The sequence below is a fragment of the Crocuta crocuta genome, unplaced genomic scaffold, assembly GCF_008692635.1.
Source record: "Crocuta crocuta isolate KB4526 unplaced genomic scaffold, BGI_CrCroc_1.0 scaffold139, whole genome shotgun sequence".
NCBI lineage: Eukaryota > Metazoa > Chordata > Mammalia > Carnivora > Hyaenidae > Crocuta > Crocuta crocuta.
Genome location: NW_027533258.1, coordinates 1,417,666 through 1,440,660, shown reverse-complemented (window position 1 = coordinate 1,440,660; position 22,995 = coordinate 1,417,666). Strand labels below are relative to the sequence as shown.

The window sequence follows — 22,995 nt, the reverse complement described above, 5'->3', positions numbered from 1 at the left end:
AAGCGCACCTGATTCTGCTGGTGTCAAGAAGCGCTGAGCTGAAAGCTGATGGCTCTTACTTTGTGTAGAGGATGAAAGCGGTCCCGCTTACCACATTAACGAAATGTTGCAACTTAGCCTTACCACCAGCCGTCAGATGCCTCGTGATACGGTGTATTATAAAGTAGCATCTCCTACGTGGAATTCGTGCCAAAAAATACTATATCTGAGGAACCACCAGACAAATCTAGAAAGTGATACATTTTATAAGACAGGTGGCTGGGGCTCTTCAAAATTGTCAATGACCAAAAGGTGCGACAGGGAGACTGTTCTAGATAAAAAGTTATTAAATATAATGTGTGGCCCTTGCCTAGAATCTGGTTTAACATTTCAAAAGCAGCTATAAAAAGACATTCTTTAGCCAACTAAAATTTCGACTTTGGATAGGAAATTAGGAAACTGGATGTAGGGCAATGTTTTTATTCTTTAAAAAACATTAATGTTTATTTATTTTTGATAGAGTACAAGCAGGGAAGGGGCAGAGAAAGGGAGACACAAAATCTGAAGCAGGCTCTGGGCTCTGAGTTGTCAGCACAGAGCCCCACGTGAGGCTTGAACCCACAAACTGTGAGATTATGACCTGAGCCAAAGTCGGACGCTTAAGTGACTGAGCCACCGAGGCGCCCTGAGAATGTTTTCATTCTTAACAGATGTATCCAGTGGCATTTAGGGATTGTCTTAGTCTGCTCAGGCTGCCATAACAAATACCACACACTGGGAGGCTTAAACAACAAAATTCAGTTTTTCTCACAGCTCTGGAGGCTGGAAGTCTGAGATCAGAGAGCCAGTATGGTTGGGATCTGAGAGCCCTGTTCCTGGATTGTAGACAGTCGCCTTCTAGCTGTGTCCTCACATGACCTTTACTAGGTTGCATGTGCACAAGGAAAGAGAGGGGGGGAAGGTGTCTGTTCTTATAAGGGCACTGATCCCATTATGATCTCATCTGACCCTTCCAAAGGGTCAAATACATTGGGGGGTTAGGGCTTTCGTATATGAATTTTGAGGGATACAAACATTCAGTCTATATCAGTTAAAGAACATGACATTTGTATCTTACACTAAATAGTTCCAAATACACATTTCAAGAAAAAATGCTCGAGGGGCCATATGTTAACAGCATGTAGGTGTGTATTGAATTACTCTTTCAACTTTTCTGTATGTTTTTAATAAAAAATTGGGGGTGGAAAGTGGGTCCTTGGAAATGACTAGCTGTCCAGATCTAAGGTTCATAACAGGGTGAACTTGGTTAAGTGTCTTAACCTCTCTGAATGTTTCTGTATCTTAAAAATGGGAATAACATGGTTGCTATGAAATCATGCACCAGGCATATTGTTTGCTCAGAAGTTTTTCTTGAATGCCAGGGCCGCTGTAAGTGATTTCTCCTCTGTGGGTTTCACTTCCTCCTCAGACTCCATCCACGTTTATTGAATGTTTATCATGTGCCAGGCTCTAGGCCAGAGAGGGGGCTTTCTGAGGTTTGAGCTTGCAGTTCTCACCCACCTTTTACAAAGTGCGGTTACTAGCCACGCAAAGTGCCTGGTCTGGTGGCTCAAGCTATTCAACAGCGGGGCCGAGAGCTGAGAGCAGGGCCTCCAATTCCAAGTCCAGTGACCACAAGGGAACATACCATAGTAGAGTGTGGTTGTGAATACCTGTGTGTGAGGTTTCGGTAACGTTTAAAGAAGGTTCTGTGAAAGCCCCCTGGGACCTAGAGAGGCCCACGCCAGCGTGGAGGTCTGTAAGAGCCCTTCCCCAGGGGTGGGTCTCCAACACTTCTCAGCCTCCAAATTCCACACGACGTGGCTCACTGGGCTTCGTTTCCAACTATGCTTGTGCCGACGAAGTTTACATTTGGGGGAGCAGAAGTGTTCTGAAATATGACTCACCTTCCAAGAGTCCCGGTATCTGTGCCGTTGTGCCTACTTTGGTCACAACTCCCCTGGGCCTCAGTTGCTTCATAAATTACATGAGAATCATTCCTACCTCAAGGGCCAAGAGAGATAAACTGAATATGAAGTATTCTCTAGGCAGCCGGCCTTTTCTGCTTGGAAGGGGTGGGCCCTCCAAACCCAAACCTGGGAAGCCTTGTTTGTTCATGTCATTTGAGGAATCTTTGAAATAGAATTTACAGACTTCTGGAGAAGCTGCTACCAGGACTGTAGAAATATATATATTTTTTTAATTTTAAATGTTTATTTTTGAGAGAGAGAGAGAGAGAGACAGAGTGTGAGTAGAGGAGGGGCAGAGAGAGAGGGAGACACAGAATCCGAAGCAGGCTCCAGGCTCCGAGCTGTCAGCACAGAGCCTGTGTGGGGCTTGAACCCACAGACCACAAGATCATGACCCGAGCTGAAGTCGGACGCATAACCGACTGAACCACCCGGGCGCCCCTTACCTTTTTACTCCTAGTCCAGACCTTCTCATGAGCTTCACATCCACACATCACCACCACTTGCAAGTCTAATGGATATTTATGTAGACTTACCACATCGAAAGGTGACCTTCTGCTCTTCCTCCAGACCTATTCCACCCACAGCTGGTGCACCTCAGACTGGCCAGTTGTTCACCAAATCGATTCCCCTGTCCCCCCAGGCACCCAGCTAGGCCACCTTTCCCCGCTTGCAGTTGGCTGTGGCCGCTGATCAGGGAAAAGCAATGCCCACCCCTTCCAGACCCGGCGCGTGGAAGCCTGTCGCTTGATCCTCTGCCTTCCCTGGGACAGTTGTGGAAGGCGGGGTTAAAGATGGCACAGCCTCTGCCAGCCACATCCCTGATGACTGGTGATGACTGGTGGAGAACTCATACCCACCTTGTGCCGACTGGATTTGGTGGGAATGGCCAACAGACGTCCATTAGCTCAAGTCCTGAGAGTTCAGGCTGTCTCTTTCTAGCATCTGGAAAACATAACTGTTCTCTTTTGTTTTTCTTTATTTTTTTTTAAGTTTATTTATTTATTTAGAGAGAAAGAGAGAGAGAATGAGCTGGGGAGGGGTAAGAGAGAAGGGGACCGAGGATCCCTGACAGCAGAGAGCCCGACACGGGGCTCGAACTCACAAGCCGAGTCGTGAGATCCTCACCAGAGCTGAAGTCGGACGCTTAGCCTTGACCGCACCACCCAGATGCTCCAACTGCTCTGTTTTCTTAGATTTATCCCTTTGATCCATTCATCACAGGACCAACAATCGTAACTATGTATTTTCTTATTTTCTTTATTCTTGATGCCCTGGCTTTTGTGACCTTGTTGACTGAGGAGACACTGCCACTCCCAGGGCCAGCCAATTCTTAAAGACAGCAAAGGCTCCCCACTTCCCAGCTTGCCCTTCATGTGCAAACCACCCATCTACACCCCATGCCTCCAGCCACCTCCTTATCAAATGCTGACACACCAAGCCAACATCCCTCGCCCTGGTCCCACTCCAGAGCCAGGTACCAGACAGCCAAGGACAGCCACATGCCCCCAAGGCCCACTGGAATTATTAAAACTAGTCCATCCCAAATTCTTTACTGTGTCCTGACTTGTCATTCCCTCGGAAACCCCATGAAAGACTCTGGCCTCGGCTTTCCTCTCACTCCTTCTACTTCATGGCCCCAATGTGAGCAGTGGCCCTGTGTAACACGTGGCCCTGTGTAACACGGCACGCCCCCAACTCCTGGGAATTGTAATAAAACTTTTCAGTGGGCATTGTCCTCTCTGTCTTCACTCAGTCACCTCCGTAAGCTAAAATTCCATAGGAAACGAATGCCGTAGCGACTTTACACGGTGGCCACTCCATCCTCTGAAAGACCTTGGACTGAACTGCTATTCACTGTTGTTACATTTGTTGTTCCATTTCTCATCCAGTCCTTCAGCAAATCTGTTTTTAAAAAATATATATCCTTTTTCTATTTTAAGTTTATTCATTTTGAGAGAGAGCGTGCATGCATGAGCAGGGGAGGGGCAGAAAGAGAGGGAGAGAGAGAATTCCAAGCAGGGTCTGCACTGCAGGCACTGGGCTCAGTGTGGGGCTTGACCTCAGGAACTGTGAGATCACAATCTGGGCTGAAATCAAGAGTTGGACGTTTCACCGACCGAGCCACCAAGGTGCCCCCATCAGCACACCCTTTTGGCTCTACCTTCAAAACACACGCAGACGAGGCCCTTTCCTCTCTTCTCTGCTGTGGCACCACCGCGTCGCCCAGGTCCACAGTGACCTCCTGATTGTTATCTCTCCTTGTGCGGTTGCCCACCACCCACCAAAATCCTTTACAACATACATCGGGTCGCGTCCCTCCTCTGCTCACGTCTTCCAGCGACGCTTGAGTACAAGCCAAAATCCTTATTAGGATAATGATCAGTGAGGTCCCACAGGGGCAGACTCTCCCGTGTGTCTCCCCCGCTGCCCCCCCTCCCAAGGCCAAGTTCTTGTCACCTCTGCCCTCACCTCCTCCTCCTCTTCAGCTCCTCGTTCCTCTAGCACAGCTGGCTCACTCCCTTGACTGGGCCGTCCCTTTTGCCTGGAATGCCCATCCTCACACATCTGCTTGGCTCACCCCCCACCTCCAGGTCTTGACTCAAATGTCACCTGCTTAGTGAGGCCCAGGAACCCACACCCCTCCCCCAGCTGGCGCTCCCAGTCTGCTTTTTCTTTTCCTGTGTGGCTTATCATTTAACAACACATATCTCATCACAGGAGTTCTTTTCTATGCTGTTGTTATGTAGTCCCCCCCCGCTCTTAAGAACATAAGCCGTTCTTGCGATTTGCTGAGCAAGGATGCATCCTGGCACACCGAACAGTGGCTAGCACACAGTAGGTTTAGCTGAGAAGCATTTGCCAAGGGGCAGGCCTGGGTGGCTCAGTCGGTTAAGCATGACTCTTGATTTTGGCTCAGGTCCTGATCTCGCAGTTCACGGGCTCGAGTCCCGAGCCAGGCTCTGCGCTGTCCACTTAGTGTCCTCTCTCTTCCTCTCTCTCGGCCCCTCCCCTGCTCATGGTCGGACGCTCTCTCTCAAAATAAATAAACTTCTTTTTTTAAAAAGCATTTGCCAAATGAGTGAAAGCCCTGATGAAGATAAGCACCGACATAAGAAATGAAGTTCTAGGTGGGAGTGAAATCTTCACTGGCTCTGTCTGCACATGAGCCAAGAACATCAGGCTGGCATTTGCTATTCTGACGGCCTGATACTAAAGAACCCATGTTGCCGGGACACCTGGGTGGCTTAGTCGGTTAAGCGCCGACTTTCGCTTAGGTCATGATCTCGCGGTTCGTGGGTTCGAGCCCCGCGTCGGGCTCTGTGCTGACTGCCAGCTCAGAGCCTGGAGCCTGTTTCAGTCTGTGACTCCCTCTCTCTCTGACCCTCCCCTGCTCACGCTGTCTCTCTCTCTCTCCTAGAAATAAATAAAACATTAAAAAAAAAAAAAACCCATGTTGCCTCCACACTCAGTAAACCAACGTCCCAAGCTTGACAGCCCTTCTCTCCTTTCTGTGGGACACTCAGCCCTTCTCTGCACACCGGAGTCACCTGGGAACTTCAAGGCACTCAGGAGGTGGTGACAGAACTGGTCTGGGTCCCTGTGGGACAAAAGAATTTTACATGAATTAAGTGATTCTGATGTTCAATGGAGTTTGAGAAGCGCTGCTCCAAGTCAATGCCAGTTCAAGAAGGCATGGAAGGAAGGAGCTATTCAGTGAGCAAATTGGGAAAGGAATGAGGACCGATGGATGAAGCAAGCTGAAAAATCAGAAGGGGGAAAAATGGCAAAATGAACTTGAATTTCAGCCTCTGCTTCTCTACAAATGAAATAGTTTTGCTTGCTATTTGCAAGCAGGGAGTTTCAGTCTTTAGATGTTTTGGAAGAAAAACCTAGAAGAAAGAGCTGCTCAATTGCAATCCAATTTTCAGGCACTTTTCTATGTCAAAGCCAGCTGCCTGTTTCATTACCGAGCAATTTTAATGCTTTCCTCCTCAGGTGCAGTTGAGGTCGATGCAGGCAGCGTTGATATTTATAATTTCCCCCTTGTCCTGTCCTGCAGCGAGAGGGTTTCACGCCTGCTACCATCCACACACTGTCCACCATCCCCAGGGATGGCTTAAAAGCAAAGTGCACTGAAGGTTAAACGTGGCAACCTAGCACTGAGAGAAGACAGAAAGCCTTGCCTTCTGTGGGGATCAGAAAGATGTCAATTTCCACTCTATTCTTGTTAGTTCCCTGAGGCCCGCAGCCTGGGGTTAGCTTGCTTCTGCATTGCCCCAATACCCAGAATGGCACCTTGCACATGGTAAGCCTCAGCCAATACTTTGTATCATTATCCGAGCAAGAATGACATGTTACATGGGTGGAGCATTTCTATCGTTTAACAAGCGCTTCTTGGAGCACCTCCTCGAACCCCTCAAACTCTCTGAGACTGTTCCTTCTGCTTTCCAGGCTCAGAGGGTTTATTTAGCTGGTACATAGGAGGTCCCTCTAGGAATTAAAGGTAGATCTGGGAGGGAGAACCCAGGCATCCCGCAGCTTACTCCCCCTACAAAACCACCAGCAAATGGTGTCTTCGGTCATAGTCAGCCTTGTGAACAGCTGATTCCTTTCTTGACACGTCTTGGAGGAAGTTTATTATCACTGTCGTTGGAACAGCAGATCGGATGATACTTTATATACACACAGCAACTGTGCCATGACATGGATATAAGTTCACTTAGCGTTTCAACTGACTCAACATTAAACCTTTTCAACGTTATAAACATTTTCTCAGAATTCACATGGGGTTTCCAGCTGCCTTCCTTGGCCCTGCCTCAGGAGGTGGTACCAGAAACCTAACACTGTATAGCAAGAGAGCCAAGGTGTTCTGGCACGCCCGTCGGGGTGGTTTGCAAAAATCAGAGTCTGGCATTACTGGCTGGGCTAGGGCCCTCGGCCACAGGATGCAGAGAACACAAGGGCGTGAACTTGCCGCTGACATCTGGCTTCAGGACACTGCAGGTGCAGCTGTTTGGGAGCCCCTGTGCGTTGGGGCTCAGGCACCTCCTCTGAGGACCGGTCCCCATGCACTTTGCCGGTGCCCACACTGGACGGGGAAGCAGCCAGTGACCAAATACCTCTGTTTATTTTCTCCCTGTTACATAAAAGCATAAGTCGTAAACACATGCAAAAAAAAAAAAAATGCTTCCACCTGTTTAAAGAAGTGTAGAAATTAACAAAACGGAGCTCAACACTGAAATGAGGAGGGACAAGGACATGGACCGCACCAGTTTCCCAGAGGGGCCTCGGCTTGGAAACCTCCGCAGACACAGGGCCAGAAAGGGGGCTGGATTCTTCTACCAGAACGGTTTTAATTTAGAAATAGGACATGGGGCGCCAGGGTGGCTCAGTCTGTGAAGGGTCCGACTCTTGATTTTGGCTCAGGTTGTGATCTCGCAGTCTGTGAGATCGAGCCACGTGTGAGGCTTTGTGCCGACAGCATGGACCTGCTTGGGGTGCTCTCTGCCCCTCCCCCACTCGTGCTCGCTCAGTCTCTCAAACAAACAAACCAAAAAACTGAAATAGGACAAAGTCACTGCTTAAATACCTTTATTATTTTTTAAAAATTATTTGGACATTGATAACTCTGCAAAATACTTCTCCCATCCCAGACCCTCAAACCCTTTCCACGTGTCCTCCCTAAAGAAACAAAATACTCATACTTTGTGCCCATTCAAATCTAATTTTAAAAAAACATGTAAGATTCAAAATCAAATATTTTTCTTTCCCAGAACTTGTTAGTAGTTTTAAACCGCAATGCAACATACTGAATGGCATTTCTTTTTTAAAAATTAGCTTATCAGACTATTTTATGAGGAAAAAAAAAATCAATTCAAGGCCTTAGAATATAAATTCCCTGTTTCTGAAAGCAAAAGACCTTGAAAAGCCCCTTTGCTCCCCTGGAGTTTGTGATTTCCACAAACCAGCACAGATAGGACTTTCTGCTTCATGGGAGGGATTGCTTAGTTACTTTTGGGCCGCAGCTGAAATGCCGTAAAGTTTAAGAGGATGGGTGGGTGAGCGGGTGGGAAGGGATAATACCGGCACAGCAGAGACCAGGCTGGAGGCGCAGAATGGAAGCTTTCTGAGCAGTGGAAAGAACAGCCAAATCCGTAGGATCCCACCTCACGGCAGGTTTGTTTGGGGCGGAGGAAGACGGTAGAAAATCTGCATCCTGCACTGATTTCTTAACGATGATGAATACAAGCGTCAGCCAAAACTATTGCACGTAGTACCAGAGGCACGTAAACCACTGAGGAGGTTCTGGAAAGAATAACCACAGATGGGGATGATCCCCCAACGTTCCTTGGGGAACTGGGAGAAAGAAAAGGAGTTGGTGTGGATTCTTTGGGAACTACTAAGAGGAGGTGGGCAAAGAATCCCTTCCCTGTCCTCAACGGGCGGATTTTTATGCAAGCAAATCTTCATCACGGACGTGCCCCAAAGATCTAGCAAAGGTATCACTTCTTCATTTTCCCCAGTGCAACTTCATTACCTGGCTAAGAAAGGAAGGGAGGAAGCGGTCCCCCAACGGGACCCAGCCCATCTGGCTAGCTGGACAGCAGCAACATCTCCAAACGGCCTTCCCTGCCCGCTGACTGACTGGCTGACCTCCGAGCCACACGTCCCGGGCCCCGATGAGCTCACCCCTCGTTGGGTGCCGAGAGGGGCCTAGATCCTTCAAGGAGCTTGCGACAGGCAGACAAGATTTAGGAGCCAGCCATGAGAGGGGATGTGGGCTGAAATGGACGGCACGTGCAGCCTGGGAAGGCCAGCGCAGCCTCACAGTCTCCTTTACTGCCAAGGGACGCCGGCCTGCCAAACTGAGGCCATGCGAGCGTGGTGTCCTCGGTACTGTGCAGTCAGCCAGTGTGACCAGAGCCAGCCGTCCCGATGCCTTCTGGAGTTTCAGAATCAAGAGACCATTTGACTCCTCTCTGGGAACGGACATGAATCATTTTTCCACTGCAGTCGCCAGGGGGAATGTTCTGGGGCTCCAAAATCCTGGCCTCACTAGATCGGTCAGTCTCACCTCTGCACAAAGCCTTGGGACTACACGTCCTGGGTGTCCCGCTGCCTACTGACTAGATGCCCAGGCATCTCTCCTTTAAGGTTTCACCGACATTCAGTCTCAGTAACATACAGTACATATGTCATCAAAAGGAAAATCACTTTTTAAGAAGATGACGTTTCCCCACTGCTCAGCTAGACCGAGGGGGCTCGTGTTTCCTTACATGGGTCTGCAGCCTGTGTTGCTCCTGTGGGTTGTAGCTTTCGGTCTTGTATTCTGAGTGAGTCTTGTAAACCGCCAGCAAACGCGATGCCCCAGAGCCCGGCTGGCATCTGCGGTCTACAACTGATGCCAACCTACTAAGCTTTTTAAACATTAAAAAAAAAACAAAAAGAACCCCCCCACCCAAACCACACCCCACCCCAACCCCACACCTACACACACACTTTGGCACGTGAGCCTTGAGTTATTCGAGGGTGTTCACNTCACTGAGAAGCACTGCTGTTCTGAGTAGCAAAAGGAGGAGGTACAAATGCTAAACTGACCCCAAAAAACAGCTCTCAAGTTTAGCACTAGAACTGATGCAATGCTGCAAAACTTTTGTACCAGAATGACTAGTTTTAAACTGCTGGTTGATTAAATATACATTTACATATAGATATAGGTATAAAAATTACTAAGTCAACATTTGCAGTTTTCAATGTGAAAACGATAAAATGTAATTCTGAATAATTGTGCATTTGCCATAGGGTCCTTGTTAAAGGGACCATAAAAATAATTTTGTAATAAAAAAACTCTTTTTTTTTTTTTTTTTTTTAAGTTTCTTATTGCCCTCAAGTTCAAAAGTTTGGAGCAAACGTGCTGAGTAAGCAGGACTGGGATCTGTTCCTGCCAGGGATCTGGAAGCCTTAGATCTCGCGATCCCGGATGGCAGGCCCAGGGAAGCTGCCAGCCCCTAACGAGCTTGGCGCGAGCACGGCCCGGCTGGCCAGCACCCGGTGACCCCGTTAGGCCGTCGGCCTCCGCCTCACGTCTCATTGAGCTTGGGGGGGGGGCACACGTGTGCGGGGCCTCTGCCATCTCTTGAGCTACCAGACTGAGCAACTGGGGGTGGGGGGGCGCAGGGCCAGGGCCTGGGCTGAGACTGCTGAGCACCGAGGCCAAGGGTGACTGGGGGGCTGACCTTCTACTTGGCTGGAGGTGGGGACGGAGGAAGGAATGGGCCTTTCAGTGATACAGAAGTTAGCTGTGCAGGAAGGAAAAGTGCATTTAAGGTAGCTTAAAACAGATTAAGAGCAAACTGCCACAGAGCGGGAAGAAGCACGGAGCACGCCCCCTCCGCGGCCCTGTCGGCTGGCCGTGCTCCTCGGATTCTGTGGGTTAACATTCATGCTTTCTGACGCGAGTCTGCTCGTGAAGAAACAGGAACACACAGAAACGTTCTCCTGGTTCTGGCAGGTACACAATTTTCTTGGCAAAGCTCTTTTTTGCCAAGCTCAGTTTTATTTGGTTCCTGCTCTGAACCGCTGTCACCGGAACTCATAGATGGGCGCGCTGTGTTCGGGGACGTGAGTTAGATTGAGTGACTGATACCTGCAACATGGGGAAAGAGAGAAACGGGAGGCAGTCTGAGCATCCTGGTCACCAAACAAAGGGTGTTCAAAAAACCCTCCCCGCCGCTGGAGTGCCTGCCAGGCCACGTTCTTGGGCTGGAACGCGAATTCATCTCAGCCCTCATCACTGGAACCGAGTGTGGTTGACTCCTGCTTCTTTGGTTAATCCCCCGAACGGGGCATAAGAGGCGCTGTCTTTAGGCCTGTCCCTTTTCCTCTGACCACGAAGCCCTTAAGGTACGTCTTGTAAGAGCAGAGGCGGAGTAAGCTGTGGGAGAAGCTGCAGAGCGAGGCCCCGGGCCTCATCCACACCCTCCGCTCGGCCATGTCTGAACCAGCGCCCCCGCTCCCCCTGTACGTCATCAGGACTTTGTGGGTAACACGGGCACTTCCCGCTTCTCATGGGATGCAAACAGGCCATGGAAGAGATGACTTCCTCGCTAACCACAAATCTTATTTGACCATTTGGCTTCATTTTCTCGCTTCCCTACAGGCACGGCTGTTAGACTCTGAGAACGTCAGAGCTCTGACGTGCTTGTTTTTGCCCCGTCGGCAGGTGGCTCCGAGGAGGTACGCAGATGAGGTGGAAACAGAAGCCGGGACAACGCACACGCGGGGATGATAACCCCCAGGGACAAGTCAGCATTGACGGTGTAGACGTTAGCTCTCCCCTTACCTGCTTCACAGAGGAGTGAGGAGGAGCACGGGATAAAGCAGTTTATTTCTCAACAACAACAAAACAAAAACAAAACTCAAAAAAAGATCATGCATCAGCCATCGGAATATGCGAATCAAAACCACAAGCCACCCGTAGATGTCACATGAGCTAGAAGAGCTATAACCGTAAAGATATCGTGACCAGCCTTGGGAAGGAGGTGGAGATGCTGGAGCCCTTGGGCCCTGGCGGGAACATATGAGGGTGTAGCCACTCTGGACAACAGGGTGATGGTTCTTTAAAAAGTCGCAGAATTACCGTACGACCCAGCAATTCCACTCTTGGTATATGCCCAAAGGACCTGAAAGCTGGGACTCAGATACTTACACACCCTTGTTCACAGCAGTATTATTCACACCAGGCGGAAACCACCCAAGTGCCTAGCAACTGATGAACAGATAAGTAAAATGTGGTGCAGTGACCCCCCCCTTATCTGTGGGGGATACGCTCAAGTATCCCCGATGGATGCTGAAAACCGTGGATCGCACCAAGCCCTGTATATATAGTACGAGTTTCCCTGTACATACATACCCACGACAAAGTACAACTTATAAATCAGGCACAGTGAGAGGTCAGCAACAACTAGTAATGAAACGGAACAACTCTGACGATATACCGCCATAGAAGTTACGTGAAAGTAGGCTCTCTTTTAAAATGCCTTCGTGCCCTGTGAGGATGTGACATGATGAGACGGCTGTGTGAGGGGTGAAGTGCGGAATGACAGAGCTGCTGTGATGGCCTGTTAGGCTACCCCTGACCTTCCGACGTCAGGAGGACACTCCGCTGCTTCTGGGCTACAGCTGACCGCGGGGAAATAAAACTGCAGAAAGTAAAACCATGGAGAAGGAGGGGCTGCCGTGGAGCCAGACCAGGGAAAACTATTCGGCCATAAAAATGGGGAGTGTGGGGGCGCTTGGGTGGCTCAGTCGGTTAAGTGCACCGACTTTGGCTCAGGTCACGATCTCACGGTTTGTGGGTTCGAGCCCTGTGTCGGGCTGTGTGCTGACAGCCCAGAGGCTGGAGCCTGCTTGGGATTGTGTGTCTCCCTCTCTTTCTGCCCTTCCTCCACTCACACTCTGTCTCTCAAGAATAAATATTTAAAAAAAAAAATGGGGAGCGCTGACACCTGCTGCAACACTACTGAAGCTTCAAGCATTATGCGGAGTGAAAGAGGCCAGATGCGAAGGCCGCAGAGTACGGCTCCATTTATATAAAACACCCAGATGGGCAAATCCACACAACGAGAAAGCAGATTAGTGGTTGCCTCAGGCCGGGAGGGGACGGGGGTTGGGGCTGATGGTCAAGGGTACCAGGGCTTCTCCCTATGGTGACGAGAACGTCTGTAGATTGAGTGCAGCGACGGCTGCACAGGACCCCTGACTCGAATGCTGTCAATGAGCGAACTGAACAGTATGTGAATTACCTCAGTAAAGCGGTCATTGAAAACAGGATGTAACAGGTTCTGGAAACGGGATGAGTACCAGAACCCTACTAGTTGTGGCTCTCAAGGGGCTGAGTCGGCGCTGAGTGCGGGCATGCATGTGTAGCTGTCATTTTGCTGCCACTGAACAGGGGATTTGAGTCAACCCAGGGCGGCGTCACTCACAAGTCACCGAAGTGTGAAAACCATGGAAGGGACTAAGGCGCCTCTGCATTCAGAAGAAAGCAGGTATTTTATGGTACGGTCCCTTCTTCAGGTACAGCGAGGTGCTCTGAGAGGCAGTGAGGGGGCAGAAGATTCCCCCCAAAAGGTGACAAAAGCTAGCACCTGAGGTGACTGTCAGTCCTTCACCTTAGGTGAGACACAGGGCAGGACCGCCAGCTCAATGGGGGCCCCTCGGTCACCAGACTGAGATCAGTTGCACGTGGGACCAGCATCTGAGAAAGGTGACCACAGAATCAAAAAGGGTGCTAACAGCAAACTTCGCCCCAGCAAAATTCATAGTTGGCTTTTACATTGTAGTTACTGATTAAATTTGGGAAGAAATATGAGAGCAGCAAGACTGGGAGCGACATGGCCGATGAGACAGAACTGCCTGAAAGCTGTCGGCAATGAGTTCCTTTACCCAGCACTTCAGTTTCATCTTATTGCCTGTGCTCCGTGCATGGGGACGGGGCCCTCATACGAGCAAGCGCGAGTGCGTGGAGAGGCCCTCCGCATGCAGAGCACGAAAGCCATGCAGAGACAGGGGAGGGGTCATCTTCTGGCTTGGCAAGCCAAGGGAGAGCCAGGGGCGCAGCAGCAAGCCACCCCCCGTGCCTCTGGGGCTCCTTACCATTCTGAACTCCTATGGTAATAGTAGCCCTCTATGGAGGCTGCCGACTTCTGGAAGCAGATGTAATAGAACCCAGCAAAGGAAGCGCCGCTGATGTCTTTGATCGTGTGGTCTGGGACCAGGAACTGTTCCTGCACACAGACGGAGGAGGTCAGGGACGGGTGGGGATGGACAGGGTGCCTGCGGGTGGCTCTAAGGGCCCACGGTCACCCAGCCTCTCCCAGACTTGCTGCACAACGGCCGACATCTGCGTTTCAACCCAAGCTGCCAACAGCATCCGTGTGTTGCTCGAGTATTCTGGATGCTCACACAGCAGCCTGTGTCTTGAGCTCACTAAGATCAGCAATGAAGAGAAGGTCCTAGGGTCTACACATCTCCCTCCCGCCCTCCTTACCTTTCAGAGCCCACACACAGAAGGACCCAGGGAGGGAGGTCTCTGCTCCAGCCCAGGTACTGGTGCTAGGCTCCTGGTCACGTCTGGAACGCTGAGTCACCTCACCCCAAGGGCAGATCAACCTCTGCTCTCCCTGTAACACCTCCTCAAACAGCTCTGCACCTCAGCAACAGCCATCAGAGCGGTGCTATTCTCGCTCAGCCACCCTGGGAAGAGGTGAGCTGGTCATCTCTGGCTGGAGCCAGGCTGAAAGGATCTACTGGCCCAGTGAAATGAAGTCAGTGGCCCCAGGGCCCCAGGCAGTCTCCTAAAAGCTCACAGTGAGTCACCCCGAGAAGTTATCTAGACACCAAACAACTATATTGTTTTCTTATTTTTATTTTCTAAATGTTTTTGAAGGTTATTTATTTTGAAAGAGAGAGTGGGGGAGGGGGAGAGAGGGAGAGAGAGAATCCCAATCGGGCTCCGCACTGGCAGTGCACGGCCCGGTGTGGGGCATGAACTCACAAACCTCTAGATCACGACCTGAGCCGAAATCGAGCCACCCAGGTGCCCAACTCTACGGTTTTGTTTTCAAGATGTTCTCGTCCCTCCCTTTCCTAAACCTCTGAATGGTAGTTTCTAAAACTAATTTTAAAATTAGAACCTTGCAAGATACCTCCTCCAAGGTGTTACCTCACTGGCACACTTCCCACTAGATGGCAAAGCTTGCAAGGGCCGGACTCCACTCTGACCCCCCACACCTGGCAAGCATCCACTCAGAAAGCGATGACCCCTCCGCCCGCAAAATTACTAGTTATACACACTAAAGACTGGGAATCACCGGGCTGCCTGGGTGGCTCAGTCGGTTAAGTGGTGGACTTGGTCTCAGGTCATGATCTTGCAATTCACAGGTTCGAGCCCCGCATGGGGCTCTGTGATGACAGCTTAGAGCCTGGAGCCTGCTTCGGATTCTGTGTCTCGCTCTCTCTGACCCTCCCCCGCTGGTACTCAGTCTCTCTCTCTCAACAATAAATAAACATTAAAAAAAAAAAAAAAGATTGGGAATCACTACTCTCAGTGATTGGCTTTCAGGAGAGCTGGCAAGATTTCAAGATACAACAGCTTTTCCCCACAGATTGGGGAGCAGCGGTTGGAAGTGGCTGTCCATTCACAAAGCGCTTTCACGCACTTGCTTCATGAGTTTGCTATCCTGCAGCTGGAACACCGTAACTATCATGCTATCAAAACAGGGAGCACAAAAGCCTCGTCAGCCCCAAAGCCAATCTGTCGAGTCCAGCCAGATGCAGTTCTCTGAGGGCTGGTGAGTGGAAAACCCAAATTCCATTCCTGGTCCCTCATTTCCTGAGCTGGAGGGAACCAGACAAGCTGAGACTGCACCAGCCTTCGGCAAGGACGTGGTGAGGGAACGGTCCCTTAAAGGGGTCTCAGCCCGTGGCTGCGAACGGGAGGTGACGGGTGACTGAGTCTAGCTCTCCCGAGTCCGCAGGACACCCGGGGGACTGCCCCCCAGCCACAAATTCATCAGCTGACCACCACCAGTTTAGAGAGAAACGGCCTGGGAGGGCAGCAGCCTGCCGGCGAGGCCTGGAGCTGCGCCTGCCGTCATGAGCGTGTACAGGCACCGCGTGAGGACCAACGCGGGCCCGGGCATGGCCGGAAGACCGCCCTCGGTGGGGCCTTACCTTCCACCTCATGAAGACGTAATCTCCATTCTTCAGCTCTTCGTAATCAAAGTCATCGGAATTAAATGATTTTGCATACTGATAAAAAGCCAGAAACTTGCCCTGAAAGCAAAAGACACGGCATGAGAACTGACATACGGAGGGAGAGGCTGGGGTTGGAAGGCGCCGTTCTGTGCCCGGCGGACACTGCCTTCACAAAGGCGTGACGGTCGCTGGATGTGGCCCGACCCGAGCAGCAGTGGCCGAGGACTGGGAGGGGAGCCCGAGGTCCCCGCCGGTGACCTCAGAGCTGGACTCCAGCCGAGGCATCATGGGGCTATGCCTGCCTAGTTCATGTGGTCTAAGGAAAGGCCCCGGGCTGGAGCGGATGCTGTTCCGGGGGCCCTTTCTCAGGACACCTTAGCGCAGACAAAGCCGGGAATGACCAGTGACCTCTCTGTAGGGGAGTCAATGGTCACAACGAGAGTCACGCAGAACAACTGAGAGCTGGCCCGTCACAGCAAAGGGGGAGAGAAGGCTTGCTACAGGGGGGTCCTCCGGCAAAGTAGAGGGGCTGGGGGCAGGGTAGTGAAGAAGGAATTGGAAGTGGGTAATATGATTACTTTCTTTTATAAAAGGAGACCAGAAATAGATTACAAAACTGTGTCTCATGATCCTATTTTTTTAAATTATTTTTACAGTTTATTTATTTTTGAGACAGAGAGAGACAGAGCATGAGTGGGGGAGGGGCAGAGAGAGAGGGAGACACAGAATCTGAAGCAGGTTCCAGGCTCTGAGCTGTCAGCACAGAGCCTGATGTGGGGCTCGAACTCATGAACTGTGAGATCATGACCTGAGCCGAAGTCGAAGGCTTAACCAACTGAGCCACCCAGGCGCCCCAATCCTATTTTTGTTAAAAAACAAAACAAAACAAAACAAAACAGGTTAATACCTGTTGTAGCTTTGGGTATTATTACTATAGATGATATTTTTCCTTCTGTTATTTAAAAACAAGCATGTACTAATTTTATAAGAATTACACTATGAACAAAATTTAAGATACAGAACTGTTAACTCAAAGAATTTGTCACACATATATTTCTATCCTCAATAGATTAAGGTTATGGAGTCTGGACTTTATGTTACCACCATGATACTCACCACTTTACCACCACTTGGGAAACCCGAGGGTAAAATTATACAAGGTCTCTGATTCCAGTTTATAGGCAGTCCTGTTTTTTGTTTTGTTTTGTTTTTTAATGTTTATTTAGACAGAGAGAGAGAGAGAGAGAGAGAGAGAGATGGAGCATGAGCAGGGGAAGGGCAGAGAGCGAAGGAGACACAGAACCAGAAAGAGGTTCCAGGCTCTGAGCTGTCAACACAGAGCCCAACGCAGGGTTTGAACCCACGAAATGGGAGATCATGACCTGAGCCAGAGCAGGACACTTAATAGGCTGAGCCACCCAGGCGCCCAGGCAGTCCTCGTTTTATTAGCTTCACTTTATTGCTCTTTGCAGGTGTTGCACTTTTTACAACTTGAAGGTTCCTGGCAACCCTGATTGAACAAGTCTATTGGTGTCATTTTTCCAACAGCATTTGGTCACTTTGTGTCTCTGTGTCACGTTTTGGTAATTCTTGCATGACATCAAGCTTTTTTATTACTATTTTATTTATTATGGTGATCTGCGATCAGTGATTTTTTTAAAATTTTATTTTTGAGAGAAAAAGTGCAAGTGGGGGAGGGGCTGAGAGATAAGGGGGATGGAGGATCTGAAGTGGGCTCTGTGCTGACAGCAGTGAGCCGGATGTGGGGCTCAAACTCATGAACTGTGAGATCATGATCTGAGCTGAAGTCAGTCGCTCAACCAACTGAGCCACCCAGGCGCCTCTGTGATCAGAGATCTTTTATATTACTGCTGTAATTGTTTGGGGGCCCATATAAGGCAGCAAACTTAACCAATAACTGCTGTGTGCGTTCTGACTACTCCACTCACTGGCCGTTCCCCTATCTGTCTCCATCTCCTCAGGCCTCTCTCTTCCCTGAGACATAACAATACTGAAACGAGGCCAATTAAAAAGCATGTGATGGTCTCGAAGCGTTCCAGTGCAAGGAAGAGTTGCATGTGTCTCCTTTGAAATCAAAAGCTAGACACAATTAAGCTTAGTGAGAGAGGCATCGAAACCCAAGAGAAGGTGAAAGCTTGCCCTCCTGCACCAAACAGCTGTGTTGTTAATGCAAAGAAAAAGTTCCCAGAGGAAAGGAAAAGTTCACTCCAGTGAATGCATGAATGATAAGAAAGTGAAACAGCCTTATTACTAGCGTGCAGAAAGGTTCAGCGGTCTGGACAGAAGGGCAAACCAGCCCCAACATTCCCTGAAGCCAAAGCCTAATCCAGAGCCAAGACCCTAATGCTCTTCAGTTCTGTGGNAGAGCCAGAGAGGAGCAGCCAACACCTGGCTTCGAAGCTTCAGAGGACAGGCTGACTCTCCTATTAGGGGCTAATGCAGCAGGTGACTTGAAATTGAAGCCAATGTTCATTCACCATTCTGAAAGTCCTAGGGCCTCAAAATATTCTGCTAAATCTACTCTGCCTGCGCTCCACTAATAGAAAGAAGCCTGGATGACAGCACCTCTGTTTACACAGTTTACTCAATATTTAAAGCCCACTGTTGAGACTGACTGCTCAGAAAAAAAGATTCCTGCTCATGGACATTGCACCTGACCACCCAAGAGCTCTGATGGAGACGGACAGCGAGATTCGTGTTCTTTGTGCCTGCCAACACCACATCCATTCTGCAGTCTGTGGGCCAAGGCGTGATTTTAACTTTCAAGGCCTCTTATTTAAGAAATATAGGTTATAAGGCTATAGCTGCCATAGGTAGCAGTTCCTCTGATGGATGTGGGCAGAGTAGACTGAAAACCTTCTGGAAAGGATTCGCCATCAAGAACATCTGTGATTCACGGGAAGAGATCAAACAATCAATATTAACGGGGGTTTGGAAGACGCTGATTCCTACTCTACAGAGGACTTTGAGGGGCTCAAGGCTCCAGTGGAGGCAGATGGGGGGGAACAGCAGGAGCTCGAGTCAGAAGCTGGGCCGGAACACGTGACTGAAGGGCGCACTCTCAGGATGAAACCTGAATGGACACGGAGTTGCTTCTCGTGGACACGCAAAGACAGTGGTTCCCTGAGACGAGATCTACTCCTGGTGAAGATGCCGAAGACTGTCGAAATGACAACACAGGACTTAGAGTATTACATGAACTCAGTTGGTAAAGCAGCAGCAGGGTTTGAGGATTGAATCCAATTTTGAAAGAAGTTCTACTGAGGGTCAGATGCTATCAGAGCCCCATACCACAGAGAAATCATTTGTGAAAGGAAGAGTCGGCCAACCGATGTGGCACGCTTCACTGTTCTCTTCTTTTAGGAAACTGCCACAGCCACTCCGACCTTTGGCAACCACCACCCCGATCGGTCAGTAGCCGTCCCCATCAGGTGAGACCCTCTACCAGGGGGGTGCCTGGGTGGCTCCGTTGGTTGGGCGTCCGACTCTCTGATTTCAGTTCAGGTCACCATCTCACCATTCGTGGGACTGAGTCCTACATCAGGCTCAGGTCTAGCCGCACAGAGCCTGCTTGGGATTCTCTCTTGCTTCTCTCTCTGACTCGCCCCCCCCACCCCACTCTCTCTCAAAATAAACAAACTTTAAAAAAAAAAAAAAGATCCTCTACCAGCAAGACAAGGACTTGCTGAAAGCTCAGATGATGGTTAGCATTTTTTAGTAATAACTTATTTTAAAATTAAGGTATGCACATTGTTTTAGACATAACACTATTGCATACTTAACAAAGTACAGTGTAGCATACACGGAAGTTTTATACGCACTGGGAAACCAACAAAATTCATTAGCCTTGCTTTCTTGCCGTTTTCTGGAACAGAACCTGCACTACCTCTGAGGCTTGCCTGCATCAGGCGCTGCCAACCCGACAGACAGAACGCACCACCAGCTCTAGGAGCCCACATGGGAATCTGGGACTCCTGTGTGGGCTGGGAGAGTTATGGGAGACCCCCGAGTCCCTCACACGTCACCAGGCTGCTGGGTGAGGTCAAGAGCTCTTAGGCCCAGCTCCTGGTCCTACTACATCTGGCGGTGTGCCAGAGTCCAGGGGGGCCTTTTTGGACACTCTCTCCCTCAAAATATTTCAATTCAGCCTAACAAAGACGGGCACAGATACTTTCCAGTATTCTAATGGGAGTCTGGAAAATTAGGAGTTGCTTTCTGTGTATTTAATTTGCAGCCAACCTAACTTAGAACTGACTTTCCGTGGAGTCTCAAAGAGCTTGCTTTTTTGCAGAACCAAGTTGAGCTGGAAAACGAAGCAGGATGGGAGACAGGCTGTCATCGGTACAAGGAAGATCGTCTTCACGGGGGCCGTCTGGGAAGGGAAGGCGCCACCTCATGATGTGTCGAGCCATGCGGGAAGAGCCAGCCCTGGGCAGGGTGGCATCAGGTGGCACTGAGGAGCCCTCCACTATTTTATGACGGTAGCACCACCGTGTGCCACTCAGGCTTCCCAACTGGCTTTTTTTTTTTAAGTTTACTTATTTTGAGAGAAAGAGAGAGCTAGCAAGCAGGGGAGGGGCAAAGAGAAGGAGAGAAAGAGAGAATCCCAAGCAGGCTCCGAGCTGCCAGTGCAGAGTCCGACACGGGGCTCCAGCTCATGAACCGGGAGAGGATGATCCGAGGTGACCCCAGAGTCAGACACTTAACTGACTGAGCCACTCGGGCCCCCAGCTGAGAATCCTCAGAGACTTAGATCTTGTTCATTCTCTCGTATTATGGGTCACAAATGACTGACTTTTGGTGCTATTTGCTGCAACAGTCAAAACATGTAGCTTACAGGGGCGCCTGGGTGGCTTAGTCGGTTAAGCGTCTGACTTTCGCTTAGGTCATGATCTCGCAGTTCGTGGGTTCGAGCCCCGCGTCGGGCTCTGTGCTGACTGCCAGCTCAGAGCCTGGAGCCTGTTTCAGTCTGTGACTCCCTCTCTCTCTGACCCTCCCCTGTTCACGCTGTCTCTCTCTCTCTCTCTCTCTCTCTCCTAGAAATAATTAAAAAAAAAAAACCCACAAAAAAACAAGAACCAAAAAACATGTAGCTTACAAATGAATGGTTTTAAAAGCTCAAGCTTAAATTTGATTGAAACTCAACATTTGAAAGATGTTCCTTTCCTATCTCAAGTAGGACACATTAATAAGCAAAGCAGCTAATCTACAGTGACGGTAACTCAGATGAGGGTGTGCGGCAGGGACTACTATGCCAGAATCAGGAGGGACTTGAACGCCAGGTGTGAGTGGCAGTGGGAAGCACGAGGAGTTCTAGAACTTTCATTACTGACACAATCATTGCCAATGTGTTTAGAGGGCGGGCACACTGGACTCCCCGAGTGTTAAACCAAACTCCATCATCACCTTGGTCAACTAAACCGGAAGGCTATTCTGACAGGTAGAGAAATGGGTTTTTGACGACACAACAGCTTGTGTGAAAGCCAGTGAGAGGACTTGAGGGCACTAACCCTGAGTAGCCTCCAAGTGCTCACTGCTGGCGAGCTACAACACACTCGGGGTCTGGGGCATGCTGGCGAGCTACAACACACTCGGGGTCGGGGGCATGCTGACGGTACTTCGGCCGAGCCCGGGCGCGGGGGTCGGGAGCCGGGGTCAGAGGCCGGCCCCGTGGCTCTGCCCATGCGCAGGAGACGGGGTGGGGGGCGCTCTCCAGGAACCGCATCTCCGCCTCCTGCCAACCCTGAAGACAGCGGCCACTGATGCGCGTCTGGCGGGGTGCACACCCACAGCAGCCGGGGAAGAACAGTGGACGGGTGGGCAGGACGGGCGCGGCACAGGGATAAGACCCCGGGGGCTAAGCTCCTTGGCTTCCCGGCAGCACCCGGCGGCCCCGAGCGGACCGAACGCCTACTCACCCAGTGTTTCCGGTCAACGTCTTCGTCCGCATCCCACTTCCGCGTTAGGAAAGGGTGTTTTTTGCTGATTATTTCTCCTTCAAAGAAGGTCGTGAGGGTTGGATACTCCTGTGGTCAAAACCCAAATACCAAAACAACATGTTTAACGGGAGTTTTAACCTTTCCCAAAGGAAAAATCAACCTTGCTTTTGAACTTCTTCCTAGGATTTTGAAAAGACGGTCACCCTGGGTAAGCAACAACCTGGGGTTAGGCCCAGAGATTTGCCGATGGCTGTGGAGTCGACCTGGGTCGGAGATCCCCACCAAGACTCTTGGGCGTTATGGACTTTGCCAGAACCCTTCCTTGACTTTACTGTTACGTACTGATCACTCGGGGAGAGAACCTGGGCAAGTAAATTCTGAGTATCCTAGGATACAAAGCAGATGGTAACTAAGTTGATTTTACTTTCCAAGGAAAACACCCGGAAGGCTCCACAATCACAGTACTCACAGCTAAGTCTCCTCACGTCCCGCCCACTGGTTCCCAAACCAGCTCAGTCATTTGTCTCCTGTGCACAGTCTTCAGATTTCCAGGGGGTGGGTTTTTTGGGTTTTGTTTTGTTGTTGTTGTTGTTTTGTTTTGTTTCTTTTTTGCAGAACACCTTGATATGCTAGGGTAACATTTAATTTTATCATATGAACGAAGGCAATTTATACTAGGGAGAACACATGTAAACCTTGTCAGCGATGGAAGATCACAACGTTAAAAATAACCATGGGGAAAAGAGAAGCTGTCACCCTGATTGGGTGCTTAGAACGCTCTCGTTAATTTTATTTGCTATTTGTTCATCTGCTAAGAAGGAGGCACCAAATATTTTGAAAAACACTAATGGAAGAAAAAGTTAGCAATGTAAGAAGTCCACCATTTCTCTGCATTTGTAAAACCCAATTAACTGACCAACCAACCAACCAACCCTTCAGCCCAGCTGCCAGCCCCTGGTGCTTCTTGGGAGTGTGATACTAGTGGCCAATGGCCTGGCAAACCACGATTACAGCCCTAATGTCCCTGGGACCACCCTACTTTCTTCTTCAGACACTATGGAAGCCCCTCTTTTTCTGCATCAAACATCTGCATGCATTTAAAATAAATCTGTTCCGGGGAGCCTGGGTGGCTCAGTCAGTTAAGTGACTGACTTTGGCTTAGGTCATGATCTGGCGGTTTGTGAGTTTGAGCCCCACAATGAGCTCACTGCTGTCAGCGTGGAGTCCGCTTTGGATCCTCTGTCTCACTTTCTCTCTCTCTCTCTGTCCTCCCCCCCACCCCC

At 49.9% G+C, this 22,995-nt stretch overlaps 1 protein-coding gene across 1 annotated transcript in view; it reads right to left on the bottom strand.

The window, feature by feature from the left end:
- Positions 1-10,292: 10,292 nt before the first annotated feature.
- GID4 (GID complex subunit 4 homolog) overlaps positions 10,293-22,995 on the bottom strand; it is a 23,119-nt gene continuing 10,416 nt past the window's right edge. The window contains exons 4-7 of the mRNA XM_077746694.1: positions 21,692-21,799; positions 15,729-15,830; positions 13,650-13,780; positions 10,293-10,638 (exon numbers count right to left, since the gene is read on the bottom strand). Coding sequence (XP_077602820.1) covers positions 10,575-10,638; positions 13,650-13,780; positions 15,729-15,830; positions 21,692-21,799 — 405 coding nt within the window. The 3' untranslated portion in view covers positions 10,293-10,574. The remainder of the gene's footprint in view (positions 10,639-13,649; positions 13,781-15,728; positions 15,831-21,691; positions 21,800-22,995) is intronic.